The sequence below is a fragment of the Electrophorus electricus genome, chromosome 24, assembly GCF_041902795.1.
Source record: "Electrophorus electricus isolate QZ-2024a chromosome 24, ASM4190279v1, whole genome shotgun sequence".
NCBI classification, from domain to species: domain Eukaryota; kingdom Metazoa; phylum Chordata; class Actinopteri; order Gymnotiformes; family Gymnotidae; genus Electrophorus; species Electrophorus electricus.
The window spans coordinates 9,685,686-9,702,711 of NC_137520.1; the positions used below are offsets into that span (position 1 = coordinate 9,685,686).

General features: G+C 40.0%; 3 protein-coding genes, 1 long non-coding RNA gene and 2 other non-coding genes across 15 annotated transcripts in view; 1 reads left to right on the forward strand and 5 right to left on the reverse strand.

The window, feature by feature from the left end:
- Nucleotides 1-924: 924 nt before the first annotated feature.
- LOC113569973 (protein BTG1-like) lies at nucleotides 925-4,044 on the reverse strand. 8 transcript variants are annotated; one of them, XM_081706951.1, is made up of 5 exons: nucleotides 3,908-4,044; nucleotides 3,580-3,696; nucleotides 3,127-3,174; nucleotides 2,863-3,042; nucleotides 925-2,188 (listed from the first exon to the last, which is right to left on the reverse strand). In XM_081706951.1, the coding sequence occupies exons 4-5, from the start codon at nucleotides 2,999-3,001 to the stop codon at nucleotides 1,836-1,838; spliced, it is 492 nt and encodes a 163-aa protein (XP_081563077.1). In that variant the 5' UTR covers nucleotides 3,002-3,042; nucleotides 3,127-3,174; nucleotides 3,580-3,696; nucleotides 3,908-4,044; the 3' UTR covers nucleotides 925-1,835. The 8 variants fall into 8 exon arrangements, with proteins under 8 accessions (XP_081563077.1, XP_081563076.1, XP_081563074.1 ...); XM_081706950.1 differs by lacking the exon at nucleotides 3,127-3,174; XM_081706948.1 differs by having other exon boundaries at nucleotides 3,127-3,696.
- dnase1l1 (deoxyribonuclease I-like 1) lies at nucleotides 3,861-8,603 on the forward strand. Of its 2 annotated transcripts, XM_026998117.3 has the most exons (9): nucleotides 3,861-3,985; nucleotides 5,488-5,638; nucleotides 6,053-6,141; nucleotides 6,254-6,343; nucleotides 6,509-6,621; nucleotides 6,753-6,865; nucleotides 7,107-7,264; nucleotides 7,350-7,446; nucleotides 7,728-8,603. In XM_026998117.3, exons 2-9 carry the CDS (start codon nucleotides 5,495-5,497, stop codon nucleotides 7,854-7,856), a joined length of 933 nt encoding a protein of 310 aa, XP_026853918.2. In that variant the 5' UTR covers nucleotides 3,861-3,985; nucleotides 5,488-5,494; the 3' UTR covers nucleotides 7,857-8,603. The 2 variants fall into 2 exon arrangements, with proteins under 2 accessions (XP_026853918.2, XP_035378156.1); XM_035522263.2 differs by lacking the exon at nucleotides 7,350-7,446.
- A 99-nt stretch (nucleotides 8,604-8,702) lies between these two features.
- On the reverse strand, nucleotides 8,703-10,858 carry rpl10 (ribosomal protein L10). Of its 2 annotated transcripts, XM_026998242.3 has the most exons (6): nucleotides 10,708-10,852; nucleotides 10,169-10,227; nucleotides 9,876-9,983; nucleotides 9,560-9,698; nucleotides 9,195-9,357; nucleotides 8,703-8,937 (listed from the first exon to the last, which is right to left on the reverse strand). In XM_026998242.3, the coding sequence occupies exons 1-6, from the start codon at nucleotides 10,728-10,730 to the stop codon at nucleotides 8,782-8,784; spliced, it is 648 nt and encodes a 215-aa protein (XP_026854043.1). In that variant the 5' UTR covers nucleotides 10,731-10,852; the 3' UTR covers nucleotides 8,703-8,781. The 2 variants fall into 2 exon arrangements, with proteins under 2 accessions (XP_026854043.1, XP_081563071.1); XM_081706945.1 differs by lacking the exon at nucleotides 8,703-8,937 and having other exon boundaries at nucleotides 9,195-9,346; nucleotides 10,708-10,858.
- LOC113570054 (small nucleolar RNA SNORA70) lies at nucleotides 9,011-9,145 on the reverse strand. The gene has a single exon (XR_003409860.1). It is a non-coding gene; the product is annotated as a small nucleolar RNA SNORA70 (small nucleolar RNA).
- Nucleotides 9,415-9,529, reverse strand: LOC113570055 (small nucleolar RNA SNORA70). The gene has a single exon (XR_003409861.1). It is a non-coding gene; the product is annotated as a small nucleolar RNA SNORA70 (small nucleolar RNA).
- Nucleotides 10,859-12,768: 1,910 nt separating the features above from the next.
- The window catches only part of LOC113570053 (uncharacterized), a 14,669-nt gene continuing 10,411 nt past the window's right edge, over nucleotides 12,769-17,026 (reverse strand). The window contains exon 4 of the long non-coding RNA XR_003409859.3: nucleotides 12,769-13,497. This is a non-coding gene — a long non-coding RNA (uncharacterized LOC113570053). The remainder of the gene's footprint in view (nucleotides 13,498-17,026) is intronic.

The following is a 17,026-nucleotide window of genomic DNA, read 5'->3' on the forward strand; positions in this document are numbered from 1 at the left end:
GGACAAAACCCCCAAACAAACAAACAAACAAACAAACTAACTAACTAACTAAGGCAGAAAGGAGAACGAGAAAATGTGTATGACAATTTAACTTGCTATTGCAGGCAGAACTTTCTTTACGCTGCTCTCTGGACATTTCTCTCCCTGCAGTGCCTGCAGCTGTGAATGTGAATCATTGCTGTGAACTCATGAACAGATGTGAAAGTGAGCAGGGAAAGGCTAGCTGACTGTATCACAAGGTGCTTGTCAACAATTAATACATCACAGTAGGCTAAATAAAGTGACTACCAGGGCAATAAGGAATTCCCATTCCAGGAATTTGTCAGAAAAGTTTTAAATTTGAAGGGGAACAAAAGAAATCCTGTGTTTCAGGACAACACAATCTGAACATTCAACACACAAAGAGGAACTATCTCAACAGAGTGTAATTTCTCTTATCCTTTTGATATCTGATTATCCTAAAGTATATGCTTCAATACCATAAATGGTACTGCTGTTTATCTGGATAACACCTAACAATAACAGACTGACATACTCTTCAAAAATCATTTATTTAAATCAATTTACTGTATTTTTGAACAAATTTATATTTTCTTTCATTCTTAAGCAATCACATATTTTTTAGCAGAACTAAAACCTAAGTTTAGGTTCAAATACAATATTTTGCATCTTCTTCTGGCTGTTGTTTCTAGACCTGTCCTTTTCTCATGAAGAAGCAAACAGCAAACCTGACACTAGACCAGTATTTCTGTTCTGAGATGCAACGTGAATGCAGTCCAGTCATGGCAGATGAGACATACAAGAAGACCACTGCCAGCAGGGCCAAACTGAACTTCTCTAGCAAACATTTTCAAAAGACCCATTACACATCTTCTCCACAGCTCATTTTACAACAGGAGCAGGGCTAAAAGCTCCATTTAAATGGAATGTGAAGTGGGCTTTTGATCTTAACATCTCGTTCTCCCAGCTGCAGAAAACATGTTTGTCTTTGACCACCCAACCCCCATGCCCCATTCTGGTTCTCTGTCTCTTTATATCTTTCTCTCTCCTCTTTCCCTTCTTCCTATCTTCTGCTGTACCTCTTTGACTCACTTTGCTTCTTTATTATATTGAGCTGGGATGGTGTCGGTGGAATGTACGGGGGGCAGAGCCAGACACTTTACGGCACCAATACATTAATACCATCTGCTTTGTATTTACTAGAATCAGACTTAATTGGTCACCAAAGGGGAGTGTGGTGGCGTTAGCAAAACAAAACAAAACAAAACAAGACACAGAGGTGGAGAAATCAGTAGCACTAAGAGAAATTTAGTAAAAAAGCAACATAGGCACAGGCTATAACAAAATTCCAAGTCAATTTCTATTAGTTGTTATAAAAAATGTTTACCCAAAAACAGTATTAAAGTGTCTTTTTTTCTTATAGTTTCAGTATTACAGTCTTTTATGCCTGTAGTCTTTAGTTCTTTAAGTATGACTGTACCAGTATAGCTTTTCAACCACAGTTAATTTTTTCAAGTCCAATACCCAGGTTACAAGGTAATTAGACCTGATCTCTTTACTAAACAGATTACAAATGTGCCATCAATTCTGGGACGTGGCTGTTCTCCTTTGAGCTATGCTAACCACACAGAGTTATCCAGTCATTTAATAATATCACACATTAGGAGTCTATCAGTATTCAAAAGGTTTAGGCTGCATTTCTGTAATGGACAAAAATAAACTACATAATGTAAAGTCATACACAAAACATTAGGCAGTCAAATCTTTAACGCCCTAACCAAGGGCAGAATTTTCATTAGAGTGAGTGCATCAGATACAAAATCTTTCACAACTGGTTAGCTTAGGATGGTCATCATACTGAACCCCTTGGAAGGGCTCGACTGCCTGGTTCTCATGTCCCTCTTGTAGTTGGCCCCTTTGTCTGTGGAACCGGTACTTCTGGGCTGAGGTGGCGCGGACTCATATAGAACGCAGGTGGACCCGTCCTCACCGATCCGATATGACACCTCATAAGGGTCCACCCACAGAGTCAGCTCACTCGGAAGTAAAGCGAAAAGCTGCTCTCTCGCGAGTCCAATGGCACAGGCAGCCTTACTTATCAGTGGGTCCATTTTGTGGTTGATGCGAAGGCATCTGTAGCCTGACCCTCGGCAAGGGGCCTGAGGAAACCAGTGGTACTGGTAATGGTCTGAAAACAAAGAAACAAGCTGAAAAATTACACAGCTCATAGCCTGTGTAGACAGACAAAGATCATTTGACTTAATTCGATACATGGGTATTTTCATGTTTTTATGCATTTTAAAACATAATGGCTTGGTGCTTAGCATGTTTGCCTCTCAGCACTAGGGTCTTAAGTTCAAGTCCCTATCTGGGTGGAACTTCCATGTTCTGTCTGTGTGGGTTTCCTCTGAGGTCTCTGGTATCCTCTCACAGTCCAAAAACAGAGAGGTTATGTTGACTGGATACTATAAATTGTCCTGTGTTTATATGTATGTCCAGTAATGGTTGGTGCTCTAGCCTGGTCTTTCCCTACACCCAGTGTAGTCCCCTGGGGGCTGTGGTTTCTGATTAAGAATATGATGTGTGCAAAATTGGCTGTCACTTCTCATCAAGTGTGTATAAAACAAAAAAAAAGAGCAATGTTTGAGAAAGGCGCTATGCAACTGATATTTCATATATTATTTTTGCATAAATAATTATAATTAATTATACATAGGTGTGTGCATAGGTCAGGTCTAGACATTCATGTTATTCTATGCACAAAGTCCTTTGATGGCTAATAATTAGAATGATTGTTTCTTAATCATAATCTTAAGCATAATCATTAGCCTGAACGGTTTACTGACAGAACACTCCTCGTACCAAGTAGTATTTCTTCTAGTGACAGACCGAAGAGCTGAAGTTGATCTTCAGTTAGAAGCCCAGTTGTTCTGAGCAAGCTTGTGACAAAATTCACAGCTGTCGAAACTTCCGTTTTCATTTTGTCGCCAAATACTTTCATGAGACAGATGACCAAGGAAAACAAATGCTGAATGTCAGAACCTGTGAAAATAAATGTTGATTATGTTGAGACTTGGAAGTTAGATTTTATTTAGTTCATTATTGCGTTCAGAAAAAAAGACTCACCAAGATTTGTTTTAACTAGAGAAAAGAAGACTGAAATTTGAGGCGACTCTGATGAAAAGATGTTGATTTCTGTAATCAATGTCAATTTTCATATCTCACTTATATCATAAGAACCTAAACCTATGTCTAATGGCTGTGATTCTAATTCTATCATTGTATCGGAACTTTGTTGTAAACATTCTCCTTTACGAACGTCACAAAAACAGAGTTGTCGACGTCACACCTGTGGTTTGGTCTGCAATAATTAGAAAATCATATACATAATTCACATCCTCGTCAGTTGTGATCAAGTTAAGTACACAAGAAGCTCAAGCATTGCACACAGCCTATTATCTTCATCACATTTAGCCAGCCGCACCCAGCTTTGGTAGACATACAAACAGAAACGGGCATTAGCATTGTGATTTCAGGAAGAAAAAATTAGATAGAAAAATTGAAGTGTAGGACTAGAACCTTCAGTGAAATGTGCCCAGTCGCACGATCATCAGTCGTAGTTTTAACCCCAGAAGGCGTACATGTCCATGTCCTTGTGGTGTTTGACAGGTTTGGCAGATCTACACAAATCCCTCACTTCAATAAAAATAGGAAAAACATATTACTTTATTAAAAGTGAAAGTAAAGCAATTCGAAAACGACGTATCAGATCGAAATAAATTCATTAGCTAGTTTGTGTTACTACGAGTTGCCTACTTGTGTTTATTGAAAAAGAGGCACAAACAGCAGTGGCAGTTTTAGAAACAAGTCCCTCCCTTCTTTCAGAGCGTGGCTCACTTTGACTCACTGAAAACGGCGAGACGAACTCTGCTGTTACGGGATTTAAACTTTCCCCACAACCACTCAAGCCGTCTGTTCTGTCCAGGTATTGATCGCCACTCTTGCAGCGTCCTGTTATCTTCATACATGCTTGTATTCTTTGGGAGGGAAACGTGTCTGCAGTTCTTACGGCTTAATGAAGATAATTATCCTTTATTGTTGTGTTCGAAAATCCTGCACCAACAGTGAAAAACAGAAAATGAGACAGTGCATGTTTGAGACTTGTTTATATCTTTTTAACTTGCTTAGTGGGGGTGGTAGAGCCAATCTTGGTATTCACTTGGTGTCTTGGTACTCAAGCCTTTTTTGTAATATTTTTTGTAATAATTGTTTCGTTTATAATAATAATAAGAATAATAATAATAATAATCATCATCATCATCTTCTTCATCTTTAATCCACTTCCGTGCCGTACCTTATGACCTGGTCAACTGTTGGCTAAAGGCTAACGAGAGCTAAACGAAACATAAAGACATACGAACTACAAAGCTTTGCTAAGAACCTTCTTCATGGTTATAAAGCATTTTTTGCACAAAATATAAGAAGTTCTTAAGAATCTTTACACATTTTGAGTGATATATACACCGATTTGACTACTCGAGATCGCGTCAGCTGTACACTCGTGCAGTTATATGCAGAAAAATGACGTCTGGCCTACTTGGAGCAACGGAGTTCAACTTGGGAGAGAAACGCATCAGGAGGTGATCATCACGTGATCACCTGTACAGTACGTGAGTCATTATAGTGATTCCTTTATCCTTATTAGATAACAGGTGGCCCACGCAAGGAACGGAAATTGATTAAAGATAATGGTGATGGTAATTAATATTATTATTTATGCTGGAAAAATGTATGTATCACAAAGAGTACCAAGAACCGACCCTCGCATTCGTAGTAAAGTACATACATTATTCTAAAAGGTAAGTTATACAGCCCCGTTTTAAAGCTGTTTTAATTTAAGAACTGCAAAACGAAATTACGAATGATAAGCGTCACATGGGTGTGTGTATCAGATATATTATTTATTTTTTTAATCAGTAATGGCAGAATGGGGAGGACGTGATGAAATGTAGACTGTCACACTAATTGTGTATTTAAATAAAATAAACAATTTAAATAAAATCACGGTGTAGGATATCCAGGAATCTGTAAGAGTATTTGCAAGCATACATAAAATGCCCAAAATTGCATAAAATAATTTTTTAGAACAGACGTTCATCAAGTTATTTACAAAAAGAGAAGGCCTAAAACTAGTGTAAACTGTATAGAGCTGAATAGAAAAACTGAATAGAAAAAAAAAAATATCATGTACATTTACAACCAAAGATATATATGCTTCCTTTTGTATACAACTTTTGTATACAACATTTTTGTATACAACATTCTGAGTGTGTGTTTATTAGTTTAATGAAGAGTTGCTGCATGACTAAGTTTCAGTATCAGTTCCACACAGAAACCACAAGCAGCATTCAAATTATTCATCCAGGACATGAAGAATAAGGGAAGCAACAGCAAAGCAGGATTGATCTGGTATTGCTCTCTCTGCAGATCCAGTATGACTCCTCCTTTCACACTGCTCTTCCTGATTTATGTCATTGCCCAACCTCCCTGCCATGGATTCAAAATCTGTGCATTTAACATTCAGAGTTTTGGTGAGTCGAAAGCAGAAGATGGCAACCTTATGAACATCATAACCCGGGTGAGACATATTTTACAGCAGGTTTTCATTTATTGTTAAATACATCTACTAGTAGTCTAAATGCTCATCAGAAATGTATTTTAACCACTTTTATAATTTATATTTAGAATGGTTATGATTGTCACTTTTTAATTGGTGGAGAAAGCAGACATTACCTCAGCCTTAAAATTACTAAACACATGCTACATTGACGCGGGTTGAGCTGAAATATGTTGCGGATGTCTAATGCTGTAAAATTCTACCTCAGCTTTACTAGGAACTATAACAATAGACCATATTTGTCAGGTAGCCACATTGTCTGACAGATCCTGATAGCAACTATTGTACATGATGTCTTCATACGTATACGCAGTGCCACATAGGTTGATTATCCGATTAACATGTTTGGATGAAGATCTTCTTTGATTTTGTCAGATTGTGTCGCGGTGTGATGTGTGCTTACTCCAGGAGGTGAGAGATTACAGGAAGAAAGCCATTCCACGCCTACTCAAGAGCCTCAACAAGTAACTGCCACACTCATTAGCAGATGATAGATGTATGACAGTGACAGGCAGCCTGTGATTTACACATCACAAACACATTATTACTTCTTTTGTATAAATATTTATTTTTCAGCTATGACAGCAATTACCGATATGACTACGTGTCCAGTGAAAGACTTGGCAGAACACCAACTTACCAGGAGCAATATGTGTTTGTATTCAGGTAAGATATTTAGTTTGACAGCCTTTAAAATATATTTTACAAAATTAAATATTTTAAAATATCTTTTTTTTCTGTGTTTTACTATTTTTAGCATGTTTTCCATATAAAGACATATATATTAACGTCATGATAAATATGTTTTTTCTTTAACATTCTCTCACATAGGACAGGTTCAGTGAAGCTTAAAGATCAGTACCAGTACCCAGACAAGCAGCCAGGGGATGAAGACGCGTTCGCCAGGGAGCCCTTTATAGTGTACCTGCAAGCTCCCAAAACGGGTAATGTTAACCATTGACACTGGCAAAGCCTCAGTGACATATTAGACAGGATGGACTCATTGCTGTGGCCTTTTGTCTAAGTTGTACTTGTTGCGCTTGGCCCAGGCTGTGACGGAGTGGTTATTTTGCAGTGATTGGCGAGTTTGTCCTGATCCCCATGCATACATCTCCCACAAATGCCACCAAGGAGATTGATGAGCTGTATGATGTTTTTAAGGATGTCACACAGAGGTGGAAGACAAAGGTGAGATGGTGCAGTGGTAAAAGAAGCCCACTAGGATGGCGGAAAAATGCCAAATTACTGAATAAAAATGCATTTCGCTATCCTAATTATAATGGTAATTCACATTTTTTTGGAATCTTTTTTCCCCCACAGCCATAATCATCCGTGGCACTGTGTTTCGACTGACCTCAAAAAGTTTGGAGATTGAAAAAAACAAAAAAACAAAATCACATTTCTTCCCATATTACCTTGCTTCTGATAGGATATAATGTTCCTTGGGGATTTCAATGCGGCCTGTGGATACGTGGCTAAAAAGAACAAAAAGAACATTAGGCTCTACAGCATCTCTTCTTTCACCTGGCTGATAGATGACAAACAAGACACTACGGTCAGGAAGTCAACCAACTGCGCATATGACAGGTAAGTACATGAATCCATTCATGTGACACTTCGCTTCGTTTTATGATCTTGTTACTGAATGTTCATACCTGATCTGACCAAACAGGATAGTGGTACACGGAGATCACTTTCTCAGAGCAGTAGTGCCATTTTCAGCACGACCATTTGATTTTACAACTGAGTACCACCTTGATGAGTCACAGGTATAAGTGCTTTTCTTCTAACACCATCCCTACTCTTATTGTATCTTATTACCCTTATTATCTTAATTATACGATTTACCTTCATCTACATTAGTAAGTTCAAATTCCACAATAATTAGTAAAGCCACTTTAAGCACATACAATATCTGTGAACAAATCTGTATGTGGTTTCCAGTTTGTAAAATAACCAAAATGTCAAAAGGCACACCCCAAAATTCCATCAGAAAGTGAGCATTCGTGACCAGTGACCCCATCACACAGGTGTGTATTCCTCATTACAGGCTCTACGAGTGAGTGACCACTTTCCTATAGAGGTGGACCTGAAGACCAAGTCAGGAAGTGAGCAGATAAGCACCCCTCTGTGCCTGCTGCCAGCGACCTTTGGCCTCCTCCTCCTGCTGCAACCGTGAACTCGTACTGAAAGTGGACACAACTCCACTCTAAAGGCAATTTAAGACAAAATCTAAATATGCACGGATGTCAACACTTGAACTTTTTATGCCAAAGCTATTTAAAATGCTGGTGCTTGATTATGATGGACTGTCATACCAAAAACCTTGTCCAAAAGATGTTAAACTGAAATAATGACAAGATGTTCCTAATATTTTTCCAATTTTAAATTTCAGATTTTAGTACTGTTAAAAACCTCAGGGGCTTTGAAAACATGCATTTGTTTATATTTTGTAATAAAATGTTTTTGGTTTACTTTCTCACTAATCATCTTCACACATTTTCAATATTTCTAAAAATAAGGTACAAGAAAACTATATTTTATGACTTCTCTGTGGACTTTTCATGGAAAAACAGCTAAACAAATGGTAAAACAATCAATTAAACATATGACCTTGAACTTCTAACAAGGTCCATACACCATTTTCTATGAACCTCAGACAAGCATATTGCATGTGTTTAATAGATATATAGCCATTTCAAATCCAAAGTAACCTTGTTTGACAGTGTACTTATTTCCCTAATGAAGCATAAGATAGTATTGTATAACACTCCATACTTCCACCCTTCACAAACTGGCTGTATTTTCCTAGATGGCAAACATGCATGTCAGAGTGGTGTGTGTGTGTGTGTGCGTGCAATTAATTAAGTTAATTAACACAAATTAAGTGCACGGCACACCTTTAGATATATAAATAAAACCTCAAAGCAACATTACAATCAGTATCTATTGATTGTAATAATGTTGCTTTGAGGTTTTATTTATATATCTTGCATTTGCAAGACTGAAAACCAAAAGCACAATATTTTGTACAAGTGTTTTATTAACTGCTTCAGGTAACGGCCCCATCTCACACAGCCAGTGTTGTGTGGCAAGTGAAACACTCAGTTGGCATGCAGGGCTTTCCAGCGGCTCAGGGGCCCACGGTTGGGGATGTATTTCACCCCACAGCCATCAGGGATCAGACGCTTCTCCTGCAGCATGTCATCAAAGTCAGAGGCGTTGAACTTGGTGAAGCCATACTTCTTGGAGATGTGGATCTAAATAGCAAGAGGGAGGGGTGATGTCATTATGAAATACCTTTATTAAAGACTTACTTATGAATGATTTGTACTTTGTCTCAGTGGTCCCTTTAAGGACCCAGCACTTCCCAGCTGGGCACATACACAAACCAAAGAGTTACTGTCTGCAGCCTTTGCACACCAGAATAGCACCGACAACCAGACTGGTCGGCTTAATAAGCTGCAGACCAAGCATTTGCATAAAATACAAATCATCCGACTGCTTTAGGACATACCTTCTGACGGCCAGGGAACTTGAACTTGGCCCTCCTCAAAGCCTCAATGACATGCTCCTTGTTCTGAGCCTTCGTGCGCACGGACATGATCACCTGTCCAATGTGCACACGGGCCACTGTGCCCTGGGGCTTTCCAAAAGCACCACGCATCCCTGTCTGGAGCCTGGTGAGAGAAGAAAACTCTGGTTCCTCACACAGGTACGCGTGAAAATCAAAGGCAAGATGTACCGAGCAACTCCCCAGCAGGGCTCATACGCAAACTGAAGATTCATTGTGTGCAGCTTTTGCACACCACAGCAACAGTCAACAATGCTGGTTAGCTTAATAAACTGCAGCCGTAGCTTTAGACCTTAGGCCAAACCCACCTATCAGCTCCAGCACAGGATAACATTTTGTTGATGCGGATGACGTGGAAAGGGTGCAGACGCACGCGGATGTGGAAACCATCTTTTCCGCAGGTCTTCACCATATATTTGTTAGCGCAGATACGAGCAGCCTCGAGAGCTGGGAACAAGACATTTAAATGGGGTTTGAGCACTTTAGGCATCAAGATAAACTCCTTTCCATGACAATTCCTACATATCAAAACTAATAAGTAATAAATTAATACAGGGAACACGAAGTATAGGGTATTGCACAAAGTTAACTTAAGTTTATGATGCTTCCGTCACTCCCCTTTACCTTCGGAGGACAGCTGCTCGTACTCATCAGATACCATGTGACCACATAGTGGGAACTCATCCACCTTAGCCTTCTTCCTACCCAAGTCGAAGATCCTGATCTTAGGATCTAGGTTTAGAATGAATCTGGGTTATAATCCAGAATGCATAAATTATTTCTATTTAGAATTACAATGTTTGGTAAATGTTTAGAATTTTTATAAACGGTTTGTACTGTTAATTTACCATCCAGTCCAAATGTTTAATGGTTAGCTCTGCATAGGAATAAGTAAAAAGCTAAATGTATAATCTTACCAGGGACACCCCGACAGAACCGGGATTTAGGGTAAGGCTTGTTCTTGCAGTATCTGTAGCTAAGTGACGAGAAGAACTATAGTCAGAATTTTAAATACAAATATGAACAGTGAACAAAATTCCAACAAAATTCCAACCAGCAACACACTCACTACGCAACTTAACGCTAGTCATTAACGCAGTGAAGCAAATTAAAACAGCTTGCAGCTACCTCAGGTAGGTAAGCAAGCTAATGCTAGCCACATAGCTAATCAAGTTAGGACTGTATCGCTGTTCTAATGGCGCTGCTGTGACTAGCAATCTAGCCAAGCAGACATCCAAGTAGTCACGATCTGAAAGAATTAATGACTGAACTGCCCGATTTTAAAGGACGATGTCTGAACTAGCCAGCTTGCAACCATTCGAACAACGTGGCCAGCTGACTATGATGTAAACGCGAGCTCCCCGGTTTCGATCAGACGGGTGCCTGCACATGGTTAGCGGGCCCTGCCATTTACGGCACTCTCGTACAAATAAAAACCACAGAATTTAGCACTTACCAACGGGCTGGACGTCGGCCCATAGTTGCGACCTGAAATAAACACAAAAAAAGTATTTTTAATAAAAACGATTTGCGTTACACACTTTAAATATAAGAGGATTTTCGATACATTTGTGAAGACAGACGCTAAGCGCGATCCTACCACGCACTCACCTAATGGAGGAAAGGAAGTCGCTTTGGTTTCCGCCGCGTCATAATCTACAAAGGTCATATCCGCATAGCTGAATAATTGTCCAAAACATTTTATTATATGAAAGGCATTGACATGAAACAAATATGAATCTGGTCAGTGTGTGCTTGGCATGATAGACTTGGTAATTTAAACATTACAATAATATTTATGATCGTCTTCCTCTAGTTATAGAAATGTGGCTCGGGAAATGTAGTCTTATTTTCACGAAGGCCTAGTATTAGCAATTCATAACAGGTAGAGTAAAAGAATACATGCTGGAGCTCTGTTTAGCCGAATTGGTCTAGAATCCAAGGGAATGTATCAAACATGGCGGCCAAACTGGTGGTCTTTTAAAACTACGCTGAAAGACGTAAAGCCCCAAGTGAATTTATAACGTTAATTGGGCAACACACAAGAGGGCGACAAACACCATCATCTCCGTTCCTGTTATCTTCTTTCCCCCAAAAGGTGTCTCTGTTGTTTCATTAATATGTGGCACTATGGTAGTAATAAAAATTCCCCTCTCCCCTCCTAATTCTCTGAAAGAGGAATGACCTCACATTTCTAAACTCCAGCTAATGAAGAACAAATGCTGGAGGTGGATTTGGATTCTATGGAATTACTAATATAAGTCAGTCGACAGATTATGTAACAGCATAAATATCCTCTCCCTGTTTCACCTTGGGCAGAGCAGCAGGGCAGTCCTAACATCATTTGTGTGGTCAGTAGTATATAGGAAATAGTTTAATGTTAGCTAAGTCAAAGACACACACACACACACACACACACACACACACACACACACACATACACAGAGAGAGAGACAGAGAGAGGGAGAGAGAGAGAGAGAGTGAGAGAAAGAGAGAGAGAGAGAGAGAGCGAGAGAGAAAGCAAGAGAGAGAGAGAGCAAAAGCAAGAGAGAGAGAGAGAGCGCGCGAGAGAGAGAGACAGAGAGAGGGAGAGAGAGAGTAAGAGAGAGAGAGCGAGAGAGAGAGAGTGAGAGAGAGAGACAGAGAAAGAGAGCGAGAGAGAGCGAGCGAGCGAGAGAGAGAGAGCGCGAGAGAGAGACAGAGAGAGAGCAAGCGAGAGAGAGAGAGGGAGAGCGAGAGAGAGAGAGACAGAGAGAGAGAGAGAGGGAGAGAGAGAGTAAGAGAGAGAGAGAGAGAGAGAGAGAGTGAAAGAGCGAGAGAGAGAGAGAGAGAAAGAGCAAGCGAGAAAGAGAGAGGGAGAGCGAGAGAGACAGAGAGAGAGACAGAGAGAGAGAGAGAGCGAGAGAGAGAGAGAGAGAGAGAGAGAGAGAGAGAGAGCAAAGACAAAGAGAGAGGCCTCAGCAATAGCTCATGACTGATGAATAATAACGCTTCTACTGGCCACACAGTCACAGCTCTTTATGCAATCCAAAGCATTTCTCTTGTCTCCTGCTGCATTCCTCGCCTAAGTGGGGCAAGCAAATACTCTTTGCCTTAGAAGGGACTGCGCTCACGTCAGCTCTCCTCTCACAGTCCCCTGCATTACCATTCACCTCAGCTCATTCAAACCTGAATCACTGAGTCAGTGAAACCCTCTTGTGAGCTTGTTGTTTTGTACAAATATAACCTTTGTCGCAAGGTTATTATCTAGAAAGTAATGTGCATCCTTGTATTTTTAATGTTTCATAAAGGTCTAGATAGTCCCACTCGAGCTCTAATCTGAATTTTAGCCTTCTCTTCTCTTTTATATCTCCATATTTTTAGTCCAGTTTCCATTTTTAAATTGTTTTATAATAAATATTTCTTCATACCAAGTACCCAATTTCTGTGCATTCTTAGCTCAGTTAGATTAGATTTTTTGGCACTTACAGAAGAGAATAACACATTAATTTAACATTTCAGCAAATATTTATACTGTTTGAGCCATATGTATCTCACATGTGGGACATAATGTAAGATGCTCTTGTTTGACCTGTTTGGTCTTGCTCAGTCAGATTTGAAAGCTATGTGTTAAAAGCAAGAACATTTCACACCTCTTGCATGCTACAGATGGAAGTATTGTGGTGGTCCAGTAACCCTTTTACACCTACTTTCAGTTCCTGCACAAGAGCCACACCCTACCTAAGATGCTCTGCTCAATGTCTGAGAGAACAGTGCTCAGTGACACCCTGTCCATAAGCAAATTTAGGTTTCAGCAATGGGTTTAGATTTAACATGCATACTACATATCCTGTAAGCATATTTTGGGCATGTGCGTGTGTGTCCTTATTCTCACGGGTGGGTACAGAGCATAACTGTGATCTAATGAACTCCAAATGTTGGTGCAGGGAAGCCAGACATCACACAGAGGGGACGGAGGGTGTAAGCACAGGCCAAACATCAGAGGAGAAGGGAGGCAGAGGGATGGATGAGAGATGCAAAGAGAGACCAGCATATAAACGCACATTAAACAATGAAGCATTCTCCTCCAAACATGCTGCAACGATGAAGTGTCCTGTGATGAACATGCTGCAACGCTTTTCTGACAATTCCACATGGCTGGGAGTCCAGAAGGCTGCAATGGCAGGTCTCACTCCCATCTGGGCCATGTGTGCCTCACTCTTCCTGACTCCCAGTAGAGGCCCACCACTTTGAGACCTGGATATGGCTAAAAGAAAAAAAGGACATCAAACAAGGAGAAAAAAAATCAATCAACAAACAAATAAATAACAAAGCTTCGGTGATTCTTACATTTCAAACACACGAAACCACCTGGCAACAGGAGATAACAATTTGATTAAAACTTCACTGAACCACTGAACATTTTTTGCATATCTTCCAGAGATAACTGTGATATGTGTGACATATTTTATTTTTGACTTAAATGAAGCACATAAAAAAAAACCATTTCACTGAAACAAGGAAAAATAAAAATAAAATCATTAATATGGTCTCTCTGGACCACCCAGTGATTGTTTATGTTATTTACCACCCTAAACAGAGTCTCCAAATTCTTTTTATATATGATGAGTTGGCACAACACCCAATAGCATATTATCAAGAAGTGAAAGCATATTTGTCTCCATAGCGACTGGTGACAGTTTTGTAAACATACATTTACTTAAACATACATGCACGAATGAGCCATACATATGCTACCGAACCCTCCTAAGAAGCACTGCTCAGATGTGTTCTACCCACATCTCTCCTCTTTCTCCTTATGGATCTGAAGAGTGGTGCTCAGGGGCAGCGTGTCAGCACAAGTTGATGTTTCACAGTCAACTGTCGCAGTCATGAGATCATATCATGTCATCTCGGTTCCCCTACAAGCACCTACATTTATGTAGCCTACATGTTACGATGGATTGTGTGTGTGTGTGTGTGAAAGAGAGACAATGAGAGAGATACTGAGAGGAGAGAAAGTGGGTCTAGCTCTGAAAAAGAGAACCAAAGATCAGTTTTACACACAGAAATAGATTTTAGAGATTAGATTTCACTTGTGCTAATGATAGTTATACTTGTATTAGAAAACTAAGGTTAATCCAGTCTACTTTGTCATGGTATAACAAAAAAAAAATAAATGCATGTCTGGAAATGCCAGTATCTGCATGTACATTCCACACCTCACTTCACCCTTACCCAATCCCCTCTTCCATAATCCCAGCCCCTTTGGCTCTCATGCATATCACTATATGCTGAGTGTTCACCTCATGTTCCTGATGAGGTCTCATGGTACTGCACCATTTCGCCCTCCAGCAGAGGAGGTTGTGCCGATAACAAATTACAGCTGTAGGTGACAGAGGATCCGGATGAGTAACCATTCAGGAATGGACACTTACTTTCATAAAGGGAAAATAAAGCTCAAACGATATGCTGACCTTGTGTGACACACACTCTCTCACATTGTCACACACTCAAACACACACCTACACTTAATGCTGATGACGACTGTGGATTGGAGCAATCAGATCATCTGGGCTGAGGTCTGCATGTGGTCCACCAAACAAACAAGCACCGCAGGGCAGCACCATCATTGTTGACTCCACCATGACATCACTATTTGTTTTTCTCAAACATCTGCTGTCAGTGATTCACTCCAGATGCATGCAAAAATGCTGTCACTACCAAATTCATTGCAGTTCTTACTGTACAGATGTGTGTGTGTGTGTGTGTGTGTGTATGTGTGTGTGTGTGTGTGTGTGTGTGTGTGTGTGTGTGTGTGTGTGTGTGTGTGTGTGTGTGTGTGTGTGTGTGTGTGGTGCTTGCATTAAGTGGACACTCAAATTTCAATTTCAATGTACAATGCTGAGCTCAGGTTCTACATTATAAGTACAAATCATTTAATGTCACTTTTCAAACATGACATTAACTTATCTTTTTGCTGATAACATCTAGTTATCTGGATGCCTGACATTTTGTGATATAAGCTGTTACAAAGGATTATATGATGTATATGTGTGCATATCTATATCTATATATATCTATATCTATCTTTGTTCATCCAAGTGACTCTATATGTGCGTGTGTGTGTGTGTGTTGGAGATGTTTAATGAAGAGAGAAGTTGCTTTTGTAAAGAGAGAGATCAGTCATTCATAGCTGCACAGCTGTCAAACCCCTCCACATTCCTCCAAATAAGGAGAAAACTACTGTCTCTTTCTCTCTCTCTCTCCCTTTCTCAGTCTTTCTCTCTCTCTGTTTCATACACACACACACACACACACACACACACACACACACACACACACACACACACACACACACACACACCTACTCAAGTCTCCCCTTTCTCTGTGACACACAGTATATTTAAGCATACTTAACCAATGGCCATCTACCACCATGGATGTGACATTTTTATTGTGTTTTTGGATGTAACCGATGGCATGTTAGTGCAGCTGGCCTTAATGCCAGCTCTGCCACACCAGCCCTTGTTTGTGAGCTGCTTATTGCTGTTTGGTCGCTGCCACCGCCGTTGTGCCCGTGACCTTGGGCTGAGACGCACACACACAGATGGTATTTTGGTTAGGTACTGATGGCAATACGTTCAGGGGAGACCTGATCACACAAACTGCATTTATGGGAGCCTGGAGAAGAGCTCCTGTTCCACCGACTTCCGATTACTTTGCAAAATTTCTCTATGATTTTCTTGATGAGAAATAAATGAAATGATTATGATTGTTTTGATTATGATTGATTTGATGAACATTGAAGGAGAGATGTAGCAGAGTCAGAATTGGCCAATAATTGTAGTGACAAGAACCAGGGTTACGATGCATTTAAAGCCTGTCAATGCAACCTCACAGACTTTTTTTTATACAAAATTAGTCATGAATATGTTGACTGATGTCTTAAAGGCTGTTTTATGATCGTAAGGACATTGTATTGACACATATATACACACACAGTGCTGTGAAAAAGTGTTTGCCCCCTTCCTGATATCTTATTTTTTTGCATGTTTGTCACACTTAAATGTTTCACATCAAACAAAATAAGTAAACACAAAATGCAGTTTTTAAATGAAGGTTTTTATTATTAAGGGGAAAAAAATCCAAACCTACATGGCCCTGTGTGGAAAAGTGATTGCCCCCTAAACCTAATAACTGGCTGGGCCACCCTTAGCAGCAACAACTGTAGTCAAGCATTTGCAATAACCGGCAATGAGTCTTTTACTGCGCTATGGAGGAATTTTGGCCCACTCAAACAGAATTGTTGTAACTTGGCCACATTGGAGGGTTTTTGAGCATGAACCGCCTTTTTAAGGTCATGCTACAGCATCTCAATCGGATTCAGGTCAGGATTGACTAGGCCACTCCAAAGCCTTCATTTTGTTTTTCTTAAGATATTCATAGGTGGACTTGCTGGTGTGTTTTGGATCATTGTCCTGCTGCAGAACCCAAGTGTGCTTCAGCTTGAGGTCACAAACAGATGGCTGGACAGTCTCCTTCAGGATTTTTTGGTAGACAGCAAAATTCATGGTTCCATTTACCACAGCAAGTCTTCCAGGTCTTGAAGCAGCAAAACAGCCCTAGACCCTCACACTACTACCACCATATTTTACTGTTGATATGTATGGTGTTTCTTTTCTGAAATGCTGTATTACTTTTATGCAAGATGTAATGGGACATACACCTTCCAAAAAGTTCAACTTTTGTCTCATCAGTCCACAGAGTATTTTCCCAAAAGTCTTGGGGATCAT